This window comes from Rhinolophus hipposideros, assembly GCF_964194185.1.
Source record: "Rhinolophus hipposideros genome assembly, chromosome: 12".
Taxonomy (NCBI): domain Eukaryota; kingdom Metazoa; phylum Chordata; class Mammalia; order Chiroptera; family Rhinolophidae; genus Rhinolophus; species Rhinolophus hipposideros.
Genome location: NC_138058.1, coordinates 11,180,751 through 11,195,998, shown reverse-complemented (window position 1 = coordinate 11,195,998; position 15,248 = coordinate 11,180,751). Strand labels below are relative to the sequence as shown.

At 38.5% G+C, this 15,248-nt stretch overlaps 1 protein-coding gene across 6 annotated transcripts in view; it reads left to right on the top strand.

Annotated features, from left to right (window-relative positions):
• MRPL30 (mitochondrial ribosomal protein L30) overlaps nt 1–12,899 on the top strand; it is a 38,114-nt gene extending 25,215 nt beyond the window's left edge. The window contains exons 1-8 of one of the 6 annotated variants that reach the window (XM_081069573.1): nt 111–130; nt 4,336–4,429; nt 4,900–4,977; nt 6,383–6,463; nt 11,200–11,346; nt 11,573–11,646; nt 11,724–11,906; nt 11,991–12,899. In XM_081069573.1, the coding sequence (XP_080925699.1) occupies nt 4,927–4,977; nt 6,383–6,463; nt 11,200–11,346; nt 11,573–11,646; nt 11,724–11,877 (507 nt within the window). In that variant the 5' untranslated portion in view covers nt 111–130; nt 4,336–4,429; nt 4,900–4,926 and the 3' untranslated portion in view covers nt 11,878–11,906; nt 11,991–12,899. The other 5 variants (XM_081069571.1, XM_081069574.1, XM_081069570.1 and 2 more) reach the window with 5 other exon arrangements.
• Nucleotides 12,900–15,248: the final 2,349 nt, after the last annotated feature.

The window sequence follows — 15,248 nt, the reverse complement described above, 5'->3', positions numbered from 1 at the left end:
CCTCGTTTTACCGCGCTTCGGTGGGAGGGACTCGGCCGGAACTAAAGTGCCTCACTTCGTGCGCACCGTGACGGTAGGGTTTGAATGTAGCGCTTGGTGGTTTTTCCTCCGCTTGACTTCCTGTCGACGGGTAAGTTCGTGCTTAGCAATGGGTAGCTGTCGCTGAATATTGGGGAATATGGGGGAATGTGTGGCGGACAGTTGCATTCTTGTCCTGGAGTTCATATGTGGGAGCCCTATGTAGATGCAGATTGATTGTCCTTATTCGCTCCTGAGTTTCGGTAACAATCTCGGAGTTGACTGTAACCTAGATGGGCCTCCGTGCCGTTTCCTGTCCCTTTGGCTCCCGAAAATCCGCTGGTTGACGTGACCCTTTTCCCAGGCGGAGGGATTCCGGGACGGGCGGCGTGTTGCACCACGATTCTCGAAGCTCAAGGGTCGAGCTTCCTAGGCTGGACAGCCTGGGAGAGGGAATTCGAGTTTTGTTTTAGCATTTTCTGTGCATCTACTTGATTTGTAACTCCGGCTTCCCATTGGGGATCAGCGTAACTTAATTTGTTGATGAAGATACAAAATTGCGTAATTTTTAAATTGCTGCATGTTAGAACGCGACCCTTCTGGAGTTAGCAGTTACAATAGTTGCCATTTTGCGGAAAGCCGTGATTTTGCAATCGTTTTTTTCGTCGCTACCAACCCAAAGCTGCTCGTTTTGCTTATTTTGCCAAAAGGCACTTAGAAGGGCTGCCTACGACTTGTTAGGCTTTGGGAGTTCAAAGAAGAGACATTTCTTGCCTTCAGAGATCTCGGTTCATCAAAAGGGAAATTTTATGATTTGTATTTTCAGTAATGTCCCCCCCCCTTAGCATTAAATAGTTGTCTCTTTAGGAAAGGAAAAAAAATTTTTTTAAAGAACAGTTACATGCATGGTCATTGTAAAACAACAAAAAAATATCGGACGTTACTGAGGCGAAAAAGAGGAAAATTCTCCCTGGTAGCCTGATAACCTTCCAGAGGTTTTCTGTGGATACACACACATTCACAGACATTTTTTTTTTTAACGGAAATGGGTCATACTTCTCATGCGATGCATGTATTTTCCTATTTTTGCATCTGTGCAAGAGAAAAATTATTGTACAGAAGATAGTATAATTGTTTCAAGGTCCAAGAGTTATGTGCCTAATTATTAAGAATAACCTTTGCTTTATTAAAACATTACTTTTGACACGTCCTTTGAAGACTGTAAATTAAACTTCATTCATTGAACAAATTGAGTGCCTACTATGTAGCAGGTGCTGCTTTAAGTAGATGCTTGAGATACCTCAGTGAACAAATAGAACAAATCCAAAGCGAAACAAAATTTAAAAATCCGTGTCCTTAGGGAACAAACATGCTATTGGGTGGAGACAGACAATAAACAACAAACCTAATTAATTTACGTTGGAAAATAAGTGCTATTGAAAGAAAATCAAATAGAATAAGAAGGCTTGCAAGTGCTGACAGTTGTCTCATGGATCAAAATGCTCAATAATGGAATCAGGGTAGACCTTACTGAGCAGATGAGATTTGAGCCAAAAATTGAAGGAAGTAAGGGAATTAACCATGTGAATATCAGGAGCATTTCAGGAGAGGGATCAGCCAGTCCAAGGGAGCATGCCTACCTGGCAGGTTCCAGAACCAGCAAAGGGGCCAGTAGGTGTAGGATTGAGCAAAAGAGTAATTGGAGATGAAGTCCTAGAGGTGGGGGTTAAGAACTATATATAAGTCTATATACCCCACGCCTAGTTTCCCCTTTTATGAACATATACATTAGTATGATGCATTTGTTATCATTGATGAACCGATATCGATACATTATTAACTACAATTCATACTTCGTTCAGATTTTCTTAGTTTTTACCTGATGTCCTTTTGCTGCTCCAGAATCCCATCCATGATACTACATTACTACATTTAGTCACCATGTCTCCTTAGACTCCCCTTAACTATGACAATTTCTCAAACATTCCTGTTTTTGATGTCCTTGACAATTTTAAGGCAGTCAGGTGTTTGAGGAGCTACTGCTCAGGTGTGTTGTACAATGTCCCTCAATTGGAGTTTATTTGGCGTTTTTCTCTTAGTTAGTTTTCTCTTAGTGCAGGGGTTTTTGAGAGGAAGACCACAGAGAAGTGCCATTCTCATTCCATCATACCAAGGGTACATGCTATCAACTTGACTTTTATCACAGTTGATGTTAACTTTGGTCACCTGGCTGACATAGTGTTTGTCACGTTTGTCTAGTCACGTTTGTCTAGTGTAGTGTTATTTTCCACCCTCTCTATACTGTCATCTGAGAGGAGCAAGTTATTGAGCATAGCTCACAGTTCCAGGACGTGAGTGGTTTGCTCCACTTTTTGTGGGGGGAGTAGCTACATAAACTATTTGGAATTCTGTGGGGGAGATTTGTTTCTTCTCTCCCATTAGTTTAATTTATTCACTCATTTATAGCAGTATGGACTCATGGTTATTTTATGGTTTGGATTACAAACCAATATTTTGTTACGTATTTTATTGCTCATACTCTTCCATCTTTACCAATTGGGAGCTCTTTCATTTGGCCAGTATGCCCCTTTGACACACCCCCATCCTTTTGCTTTTTGAGTGTTCCTTTCTAGCACTCCAAGATGCTCCACACTCATCTTTATCTATCCCTTCCTGCAGACCTATAATCAGCTATTTCTCTGAGGAGCCCTGGTTCCTTTTATTAGAGAGTTCCATTACAAACTGAGATCTGGGCGTGCTCATTGTTACTGGGTGTGCTCATTGTTACTGAGATGAAATTACTTTTAGGTGCTCTCAGCCAGCAGAGCTAACCCATGTACATCCATGTCTAATTATTTCTATGTCCGTTAGTATCTATACTGAGCTAAACCTTAGTTCCAACTCTATTTTTGTATCACTAGATCCCATGGATCATTGTACCATTCCTCTTGCTTATGTGTAGCCTCCAATAGTGAGACACCTGGTTCTTTGGAAGATTTTGAGTGGAGGAGTTGACATGATCAGATTTAGGGCTTAACGAGATGATTGCTGCTATGGTGAAAAGATCTTAGGGAAAGTGGAATGGAAGCAGGAAGGCCAATCAGGAGGCTTTTGTTGAGTTCTAAGTGGTAAGAAAAAGATTTAACAAAGTGTGAAGCTAAATGAGTTGAGTTAGTATATAATGTTTAACTTGGAAGGCAGAAGTATGGTAGAGAAATAATTTAGCGTTACCTATTTGATTGGAGGACCAGAAGACTAAGCATCTCTTCTAAGTGAACCTCCATGCAAGTACATAAAACCCAGCAAGGCAAACGGGGTGATTTGAAATAGAACTTGTTAATTCTGTGTTGTAATGTTTGGGGTGTGATGTCTGAATGACATTTAGGAAATTCTCATGTACCTCTAAATTCTGAGTTGAGCAGACCCGAGATCTAACCCATTTATTCATACATTTGTCAACAAACACTGGGTGCCTACTGTTCATCAGATAGTGTGCTACATGCTGAGAGGGATCGAGACACATTTCTTGCTTTCAGGCCACTGAGGATGCTGTAGTTAACTCTCCTGAAACTGATCCATAATTAGTTTTGAGAGATTGGTCCAGTTGCTGAGAATTTTTCTCTTTCTTTTTTGTTTTTTTAATTTTATGTTTTGTTTTGTGGTGTTTTTTTTTTTTAAGGAGGACACAGCTCACAGAGGCCCATGCAGGGATTGAACTGGCAACCCTTAGTGTTGTTATTAGCACCACACTCTAACCAACTGAGCTAGTAACTGGCCACCCCAAGAATTTTTCTGAAGTCTGGCTCTTTTCATGGGACATCTTGCATTAATTCCCACAAGTCCATTGCTTTGTTCACATCGCAGGAAAGACCTGCAGAGCCTTGAGTGAGCCCAAATCCGGTGGACACTGAAATACAGCCCTTTCCCTGTTTTGGTGTTTTAGGGTGTTCTTATTATAGCTTTGTAATAATTTACTCATTTTATACATAATAGTAAAAGCTACCATTTATTGATGGTGTCCTCTATGCCAAGTACTGTTTTAGGTGTTTTTAGAATGACTCAGTTGCAAGATAGGTATTATTTTCTTTCTGTTCTTTGGAGAAAAAATTGAAATACACAAATTAACCTATCCAAAATGTACGTGGAGCTAGTTCATGCATTTAATCTTTCTGCTTTCAGTTTGTCAGTATAATGAATTATAATTGTTTTGTGTCTAAAAAAACATGACTTTTTAGATCATAGAAGCAATGCATGTTCGTTAAGAATAGTTTAAAAATACAAATAAGCAAAAAAGAATTCTGCTTTACTTTTTAACAGAACGGTGTTACGATTCAGTGGAAATGCACTGGATTAGGAATTAACAGAATTGGGTTCCAGACCCTGTACATCCTGGATAGCTGGGGGCCTTTGGGTAAATGATTGAACTTTCTGGGGTTCATTTGCCTTCTCCATAAAGTAAGAGGGTTGTCAGTTCTAATTTTAGGAGTTGGGATTTCTTTGGTCCCTTCAGCTCTTTAATTTTTTGTGATTCTATCTAAAGCAAGGCATTCGTTACCTACCCTCATTGTTGAAGATTTTTTTTTTAAATGATAGTAACCCCCATTGCCCATTTTTTTGTTGAATCAGCTGAAGCTCTAACTCATTTGGTGAAAATGAGATATGGTTAATATATTATTGCTATGTATGGTTTTGCTGAACTCTGAATAAAACATTTACTATAACGTCATTCTTCCCTTTATTGTATTAAAATAACCTAGATTGTACTGTTAACTTTCAATCAAGGTTACCATTAACTTGTTGTTTAGTTTTTTAATACTACAGAGGGGGTACCTGTCCATTTCTAAAGCATATTTGGCTCACAGATCTATTTCCTATCCACAGCCTGTACAGAGAACAGTTACCACACTCATGGCGGGGATTTTACGCTCACTAGTTCAGAGGCCCCCAGGCAGACTACAAGTAAGTGTTTCTTTTCAAGAGTTGTCTTTTTTTTCTATTTCTTTAAAATTTTTTCTTTCTCTTTTCTAATTAACAAAACGTTATGAGCAAGTTAAACTTAACATTTTTATATATTAATTTTTTTTTAATGTTGAGGGTTAATTTTGTTTATGATTTATCTGCTGTTTTATCCCTAAAGAGTTAGAATCACATAAGATCTTTTCCTGGAGAACCTGCTGCTAAAAAATGACCAGCATTGATTCCCCTCGGTCTGCCTTCATCTTTTTAAAGTTTTAGGTATTTTTTTTCCCTTCGATTACAAAAAGAATACATTTTCAATTTTAGAAAATTAGAAAAATATAGAACAGCAGAAAGAAGAAAGACAATTTCCCAGAGACCATTGATATCCCGTATTTTCATGTATTTCCTTCCTTTAGAAACTGCAGGGTGGACCCTAATGTATTCAGGAGGGCCAGAGTAAGATACAGAGCTGCTGCTAGTTGTAGATTACAATAATGTCAGGTGATTTACATGCATATCTTAACCTCAGATTATTCCTGTGTGGTCAGTATCATGTCCTTTTTGTAGAGGAGGAAACTGACTCTCTGAGAGGGTGTCTCATTTCTCACAGCTGGTAGGCACAGAACCAGGATTAGAAGCCCAATGTTTATGGGGTGTCAAAACCTTTGTTTTTCCTTTCCCTCCCTCACCCCTACTGCTTTTTCCCTAGTTGTTTTTGCCATTTCTGCAGTACAGGGGGGCACAAAGGGAATGATGATTGCCCATCGGACTGGAGTTTCCTGGTATGAAGAATTAGCAGTGAATCCTTTCTCGTCCGCTGACTGGGAGAAACAGGACTGGAGGTTGTTTGTAGGAAGGGAACAAGAGATAGGAACTAGGAGTGATGGCGTTGTTGAGACTAGAAAGAAAACTGGAAACTCATTTGGCTCGCTTTTCCATTGTATTGTTGAAGGTGAATTATTGCACGTTGTCTAGAGCAGGGGTTGGCAAACTGCGGCCTGCAGGCTGAATTCAGCCTACCACCTATTTTTGTTAATAAAGTTTTATTGGAACACAGAGCCATGCCCATTTGTTTATATATTGTCTAGGCTGCTTTCGCCCTTCAGTGGCAGAGTTGAGACTTGGCAATAGAAACAGTATAACCCCAAGCTGGAAATATTTACTGTCTGGTCCGTTCCAGAAAAATATTGCCAGGCCCTGGTCTGGAAGTCTATAATTATGTGCTTTTTGTGTTTTAATCTGTTAGTGGTAAGATGAGATGTATTCATTCATGTAGGGGGCTGAGATAAACATTTGATAATTACGGGTTAGGTAGAAACAGACTTTTGTCACCTGAGAAATGGATGGGTGTGGGTTTCTGCACTAGACAGAGTTCTAAAAAAAAATGTTTTATATCATATTTTAGATTGTGACAAAAGGTGTGGAGTCTCTCATTTGTACAGATTGGATTCGTCACAAATTTACCAGGTCGAGAATTCCAGATAAAGTAAGAACAAGGGTTTTTTTTTGGGGGGGGGCAGGCGGGGTTAGTTACTATTTTTTAAAAAATGTTATTTTTGTAATGTTAGAACTTTATTTTAAATCATTTGTGAGTATAGGTAGTAGTATAGCGCTTAGAACATAGGATTTATGTCAGTGCTTATTAAAAAGTCAAAATGTGCCCCTTGCCTTCGAAGTAGTGGGTTTTAATCATCTCAGAATCTTTATTATTCCTGTGTATGATTTTTTCCTCTTAATATTTTGTATTTTCATATCACCATTGTCCTGAGAATACAATCCTCTTCCCCTGCCCCCAGGCTCTGTCTTTGCTGCTTTTTCCTTCCCTTTCTGTGTTGACTGTTGATTGCCACTTTGGGTCTTTTGAGTTTTCTCTGCTAGGTCTGTGTGTACATATCATTTTTTCAGAAAACTGGCTAAGCCCTCCGTTGTTTTTTGTTTGTTTGTTTGTTTTAAATGAATAAACTTTATTTCCTAGAGCAGTTTTAGGTTTATAGAAAAATTGAACAGAAGGTACGAAGAGTTCACATATCCTCCCTCCCCCCACTTACACAGTGATCCTATTAACATCTTGCATTGGTAGAAATTGATTAGAATTGGTGAACAAATATTGGAACATTATTATAAACTAAAGCCCATAGTTTTTACATCAGGGCTCACTCTTGGTGTTGAACATGCTATGGGTTTTAACAAATACATAATATCCTGCATCCACCATTGAAGTATCATACGGAATAGTGTCGTGGCCCTAAAAATTCTCTGTGCTCCCCCTCTTCATCCCTCCCACTCATCCTCCAACACCTAGCACCACTGATCTTTTCACTGTCTCTATAGTTTTATCTTTTCCAGAAGGTGATATAGTTGGCATCACATAGTATGTAGCCCTTTCAGACAGGCTTCGTTCACTTTAACAATAAGAAATTCAGGTTCTTTGATGTCTTACTTCATAGCTTATTTCTTTGTCTTTTTCTTTCAGTTAACTGTATGTTTAATCAAAAGAATGATGTCATGAATTAGCTATAAAATCTCTGGCTAGAATTCAGGAAAAACATGAATTTGAAAAGATCGGGTTGTTTTCCATTAAAGTGGCTGGGGACTCAGAAATCAGACAAGGTTCTGGAAATAATGAAAGCTACATTTTTATAACCTAAGTTTTGTGGCTGTGCAGCTCATTTTCTTTTATTGCCGAATAATATTACATTATCCAGCTGTACCATGGGTGTTTATCCATCACCTACTGAGGGGTGTTTCGGTTGCCTCCAAGCTTGGGCAGTAGGGGATAGAGCTGCTATGGACACGTGTGTGCAGGTTTCTGTGCGGAGCAAGTTTTCTACTCACTTAGGTAAATACCTAGGAATGCAATTCCTGGGATGTGTCGTAAAGACTATATTTAGTTTTGTAAAGCCTGGGGCTTTTTTCCTCCCAATTTTTTGTATTGTGGTAAAATACATACATATACATTAAAACTTATGGTCTTACCCATTTTTAAGTGTACAATTCAGTGGTATTAAATATATTCACATTGTTGCGCCACCATCCATCTGCAGACCTCTTCATCTTGCAAAACTGAAACTGGTCCCATTAAACAGTAAGTCCCCATTCTCTCTCCAGTCCCTGGCACCCACCATTCTCCATTGATGTTTATAAAAGATAAAATAGTATTATATTACTATTGACTGTTTTGATACCTTTAATGTGCTTGATGTTCATTTATCAGAAACCTCTTTTATTTTTCAAGTTACGGTCTTTCTGCTGCTGTCCTTTCCACAACTGTATTGTCTCATATTTTTCCATGTTTCTTAGTCTGTTACCTTCTGGGAGAAAAAGATAAACAAATGTTAGCATTTGTTTAAAATGTGCAAGGCAGTGATTTTGATAACTAGCTGTTGTAAATGAGGAAGCTTTTAAACTTCATAAAAATGACTATGAAGTGTGTTCCTCCTGCCCCTGCCCATCTCGGAACTTATTCCTAGATTCTCAAATGGTTTCTAGACTTTGCTGTATGGATAACTCGGGTACTCGACTTAAACATGTCCAAAATTAAACTCATTGTCTCACTTGCCCTACAATCAACCAAACAAAAAGGGGTGCTCGTCCTAAGTTTCATTAGTTAATGCTACCATCGCAGACTAGAGACCTCTGAGTCAGTCTTCACTCCTCCTGCTTCTTCACCCTCCACAAACCCATCCATTTTACTGCTCAGAGTCCCCATATCAGTCCCTTTCCTTCAACCACGGTCATAAGTGCTTCCTAACTGGGTTTCCTTGTACCAGTCACCCACCTCCAGTTTATTTTGTTTTCTTGTAAAAGTTTTCTTTCTGAATCTCTTTTTTTTTTAAATTAAATTTATTGGGGTGACAATTGTTAGTAAATTTACATAGATTTCAGGTGTACAATTCTGTATTACATCGTCTATAAATCCCATTGTGTGTTCACCACCCAGAGTCAGTTCTCCTTCCATCACCATATATTTGATCCCCTTTACCCTCATCACCCACCCCCCACCCCCTTACCCTCTGGTAACCACTAAATTATTGTCTGTGTCTATGAGTTTTTGTTTCTCATTTGTTTGTCTTGTTCTTTTTGGTTTATATACCACATATCAGTGAAATCATAGGGTTCTCTGCTTTTTCTGTCTGACTTATTTCACTTAGCATTATACTCTCAAGATCCATCCATGTTGTCACAAATGCTCCTATATCATCTTTCCTTAACGCCGAATAGTATTCCATTGTGTATATGTACCACAACTTCTTTATCCATTCATCTGTCGAAGGACATTTTGGTTGTTTCCATGTCTTGGCCACCGTAAACAAAGCTGCAATGAACATTGGAGTACACGTGTCTCTATAGAGAAATGCTTTTATATTTTTGGGGTAGATACCCAGGAGAGCGATTGCTGGGTCATATGGTAATTCTATTCATAATTTCTTGAGGAACCTCCACACTGCCTTGCATAGCGGCTGCACCAGTCTGCATTCCCACCAACAGTGTATGAGAGTTCCTTTTTCTCCACAGCCTCTCCAACACTTGTTACTATTTGTTTTGTTGATGAAAGCCATTCTGACTGGGGTGAGGTGATATCTCATTGTGGTTTTCATTTGCATTTCTCTGATGATTAGCGATGTTGAGCATTTTTTCATATGTCTATTTGCCATTTGTATATCCTCTTTGGAGAAATGTCTCCTCAGGTCCTCTGTCCATTTTTCAATTGGGTTGTTTGTTTTTTTGTTGTTGAGTTTTTTCTGAATCTCTTTTTAAAGGATGACCATGTTGCTTCAAACTTTCAATAGCTTTGTATCCCTTCTGGAAACTTCTAAAGGCTTAGCCTAGTTGAGCATAGTTTAACTTCCCCTATATTGCTTTTCACGCTTTTTCTACATTAGCCACACTGAACCACTTGGTTTTCCCAAATATCTCATACTCTTCACACTTTCTCTGTACCTTCTCTCCTTTTCAATGGTGCACCTGTGCCCTCCTCTGTCGGCTACCATTCTACTGATCCTACATCTCTTCAAAATCCCTAGAAAAATACAAATAAGTAAAAAGAACCAAAACCACCTCTAATCCCACCCACTCAGAGACAACTACTGTCAACACCTTCCGCCTCCTTTTCTGCCTTATGTTTTTAAAGATGAGAATTGTCTCGTATATAATGTGTCTCTTGTGGCTTTCTTCCTTTAGCCATATGATGTAAATCTCTCAGTGGATAATTTTCTACAATATCACTTTTAAATGATAAAACTACCATCTTTTTTTTTTTTTTTGGTGCTTCTTTGATATGAATTCCCAGAGATATGACTCTTGATCCCATGTCTTTGAGACCTTTATACACATGATATGTATCTGATTCTTAGAATCAGTATTTATAGAATGTATCATATCATACACACTTATTGTATTTGGTACAGATGAAGCAAATACAAGATCCTACCACACATAGTAGTATGGGAATTTGGGTTGGTTCCCCCCCACCCCCCACCCCCGACACACACTCAAGAATGTATTACTGCCATCCTAATGCTAGTAGTACCTGCAAAGATAGTAAACCTGCTTTGTTTTAATGGCAACATTGTATCCAGTAGGATACATTATAATTTATTTAGTTATATTTTAGATTTATTATTAGTTTTATGTAAAATGTATGCCTGGTGATTTATTTAGCCTATTGAGAAGCATGGATGTGGCCTTTAAGTTTTTGAGTATTACAAATAGTGTTACAATGTACATTTTTACTCCTTACATTTTATGTACTTATGGAAGTATTTCTGTGGGATAGCTTCCTAGAACCTTTTGATTCTTAGAGAATCTGTTCAAATGTCAGCTCTGTGGAGCTGTTTCTAATTCCTCCTAGGCAATCATTTGTCTGTTTTCTCACGGTACTTTGTGCATACTTTTTTACAATACTTAAGAGTTATTGTCATTTTAGACTTATGTGTTTGTTCCCCCATTTCAATGGGGGTCGGGGGTGCAGCCCAGTGCCCAGCTCGGGTGTGGGCATCTGAACTAGCATCATCCTGTTTCTCCTGCGTGGCCCTTCAAAACAAAACAAAGTGCTTGACTGTGTGATAGTTTTCTTAGAGTAAATCAATTTGAGGTTGAGGATTATAGAAAGATTAATAATAATTGAGTATTATGTAGTTGTTTGTGGGGGAGGTTACGGAAAAAAGGAGGTACACAGAAACTGTAAGTTGAAAATTACCATTTATGATTCTTCCTTTCTAGGTGTTTCAGCCGTCACCTGCTGATCATGAAAAATATGGTGGGGATCCGCAGCACCCTCATAAACTGCATATTGTTACCAGGATAAAAAGTACAAAAAGACGTCCATATTGGGAAAAAGATATAATAAAGATGCTTGGATTACAAAAAGTATGCACCTATTTTAGTCATCTTTAGTGTTGTTTAAATTTGTTTTCAACTTGACACTGTTAAAACTTTAAGGTATATATTTAATTTTTTGTTGTTATTGAGATGTATTATTTAGAATGTGTTTGAACATTTGATTTAGACCCTGAGCCTTCACCTGAACATTCTACTGAAACACAGGGCCATGTGCGCTTTTGAAATTGACCGCCAACGCGGTTTCTCTTTGTAGGCACATACTCCCCAAGTTCACAAGAACATCCCTTCAGTGAATGCCAAACTGAAAGTGGTGAAACATTTGATCAGGTTGGTCATTTGTTACTTCCGCAGTTTTACAGATGTGTTGCCTGGTTTAATGCTGAAAGCATTTTCTTGCGTCACAGAATCAAGCCCCTGAAGTTGCCACAAGGACTTCCAGCAGAGGAGGACATGGCTCACACGTGCCTGAAGAGCACTGGGGAGTTAGTCGTGCAGTGGCGTCTAAGTCCCGTGGACCCGGACACAACGAGTCCTAATGCCAGAGTGGTTTCAGATTAACACGTGCAAACCCTTTGTATGTAAAGATGGTGAGAAAGTGTTCTCATTAAAATATATTATAGATGCCAGTCATTTTCACTGACTAAACACAGTGTGGTTCTTTCTTCCTATAGGCTTGGAGGTTGTGGTGCCACCTGGGTGACAATGGCATCGTTTGAACATGTAGGTTCCAGTGTCACCTTAGTAATCACACAGCAGGATAAAATTTTCAAGGGTCCAAGTGACTGACGCATAGTCACTCTTTTTATGTGTATATACACATATGTCAAAATCTGTTTTCTACATCTAAACTTCTTTTCTCTTAATTAATTTTAAGACTGTAGCCAAATATTTAAGTTAGTTAATGAAGAATCCTTGGAAGTCTGGACAGTTTATAAATAAGAAACTGATACAAGGATGGCCGGTTAGCTCAGTTGGTTAGAGCGTGGTGCTGGTAGCACCAAGGTTGCCAGTTCGATTCCCACATGGGCCACCATGAGCTGCACCCTCCTTAAAAAAAAAAAAAAGAAAGAAAGAAACAGGTACAACATAGTCACTAAATAAACTTTTTATTCCTGTTAGAATGGCCGTCGATTAACAAATGTTGAAAATGCCTTTGAATAATTTTGTTTATGGTTCTTTCTGTCTCAGAATTATTAAGATAATATGAAGTAAATGCTCATGGAGAAAATAATTTTCTGTTCTCTAACTTTGTTGTCTGAGAAAAAAAAGATCACTTTAGTTAAAGATAATATAAACAGTTCATTATATCTGGTACAGTAATTATAAAGAAATACAAATATATATATAGCATAGTGAATATAATTTTTCTGTTAATGCTTATTCAGATGGTAATTTAACATGATATATACACTTTTATTTAAACATTGATAAATTAGTCCTATTTTAAAGCTATAGATAGAAACTTCAATTTATTAAATATATATGCACATGCCTAAATACATACACGTAAAAATATATTGTTGCTTCTATCTGTGCATGAATAATGTAAAAGAAAAGTAAAAATAGAGTTGGGTAAGCAGATATTTTTGCCCAGAGATTTCTTTATCAAATTATTTCCCATAAAACTTCAAGCTGAAAGAGATGCCATCCTGGCCTCAATGTGCCCTTCCCACCCATCCACCCATGTAAATACAGCTGAGCTTGATAAGCTTGAAAGAAACTCAGGCATTTTGGGGAGACAACCTGGTGACAAAATGTAGTTCTCCAGGGTAGTTCTCACTGCCACTCGCTTATCAACAGAAAAGGTAAAAGCTTTACGATAATCCCCTCTGATATTTGTCAAGGTTTGTAGAGGCCCCTCTAACCGAGAAAGAGAAAAGACAGACTTCAGCCACAACAGACAAAACCTGGCAGAGTGGAACTATCCTGGAAGCCAATAGAAGCCAGCCACAGATGATCAGAAGTCAAACAATGGCAGGAAGTGAGTGAGAGTGGGAGCTGCACACCAAGACACTCCAGCCCTGGAATAGCAATGCCCCACCCAGAAGCTAAGTGCAAAGGGGAGGGAGACACGGAAGGAAGGAGCTCCCTAAGGAGCAGCTTCTCAAAGCTGAATTTCATACTCTAGGGAGAGGATTTGGAGATGGATATAGAGGTTCCTTCAAGTAGTCCCCCACTCCACACCCCCAATCAGGAGATGTTCTGAGAGCCCCTGAACTCAAAATCTTCCAGAAGATACATGGGCCTCTGAGTAGTCTAGGGACTCCAGTGGCCAAGGAATGCTTCCACCATAAAGGTTGCTGACCAACCAAGATCCAGGACAGCCATGTCTTCAATAGCAGCTTGCTGGTGAGTTAAAGCTTGAACTGGAGCTAGAGCTGCTCCCTTGGGGTTGGGGGTTCCTGGGAGCCGGCAGCACTGAAACTCAGACCTCCCAGAGAAACAAAATTTCCAAAGTGGTACCAATCATAACATTTCAGAGGACAAGATGCTTTCTAGTTCTCTTTCCATTCAGTGATCCTTACAACCCACGTCCCACAGCCAGAGTCAGGGAAGATGTGGAGAACTTTGTGATTGTTTTTCTTTTGGGGGATGTCCTTCAAAGTTGTCTTAGTATTTCATGTTCCATGAGACTAGCTAGCATACACTTTCAGCTCCTCCCAGCTGTCGTAGATTGGGTTCCCCACAAGTAGGTTCTGAGATGAAAATTTTCTGAAAGTAATTTATTTAAGAAGTATTCCCAGAAAAAAAAAGTTATAGGAGTTTAAACCATTTTTTAGGTGGCATTAATTTCAGTGGCATTAAATACATTCACATTGTGCAACCATCACCACCATCCACGTCCAGAATGTTTTCGTCTCCCAAGACTGAAGCGCTGTGCTCATTAAGCAATAACTACATTTCCCTCTCCCCTCAGCCCTTGGCAATCATTATGTTTTCTGTTTCTACAAATTTGACTACTTTAGATATCTTGTATACTTGTAAGTGGAATCAAACAGTACTTGGCCTTTTGTGCCTTATTTCATTTAGTATCGTGTCTTCAAGGTTCATCCATGTTGTAGCAGATGCCAGAGTTTTATACTTTTTAAGGCTGAATAATATTCCATTGTGTGTATAAACCACATTTTGCTTATCCATTCATCTATTGATAGACATGTAGGTTGTTTCCACCTTTAGGCTATTGTACATAATGCTGCTATAAATGTGTACAAATACTTGTTCGAGTCCCTTCTTTCAATTCTTGTGGGCATGTACCCAGTAGTGGAGTTGCTGGATCATATGGTAATTGTATATTTATTTTTTTTGAGGAATTATCATACTTTTTACTTGATAGCTGCTCCATTCACATTCCCACCAGCAATGCATAAGGGTTCCAATTTCTCCATACTTTCATTCACGCTTTCATGTTCTGTCTTTTGGATAGTAGCCAATGTGATGGGTGTGAGATGGTATTGTGACTTCCATTTGCATTTCCCTGATGCTTAGTGATACTGAGCATCTTGTCATGTGCTTATTGGCCATCTGTATGTCTTTTTTAGAGACATGTCTATACAATTGTGTTGCCCATTTTTTAATTCTGTTGTTTGGTTGGTTGGTTTTGTTTTTTGTTGCTGAGTTTTAGGAGTCCTCCATATGTTGAGGGTACTAATCCCTTATCAGATACGTGATTTGCAAATATTTTCTCCCATTTTGTGGGTTGCGTTTTTATTCTGCTGTGGTTTCTTTTGATGCACAAAATTTTTAATTTTGATAAAGTCCAATTTATATTTTTATTTTGTTTTCTGGCTTTTGCTGTCATACTCAAAACATCACTGCCAAATCCAATATCATGAAGATTTTTCACTATCTTCTAAGGATTTTATAGTTTCATATATATATATATATATATATATATATATATATATATATATACACACACACACACACAC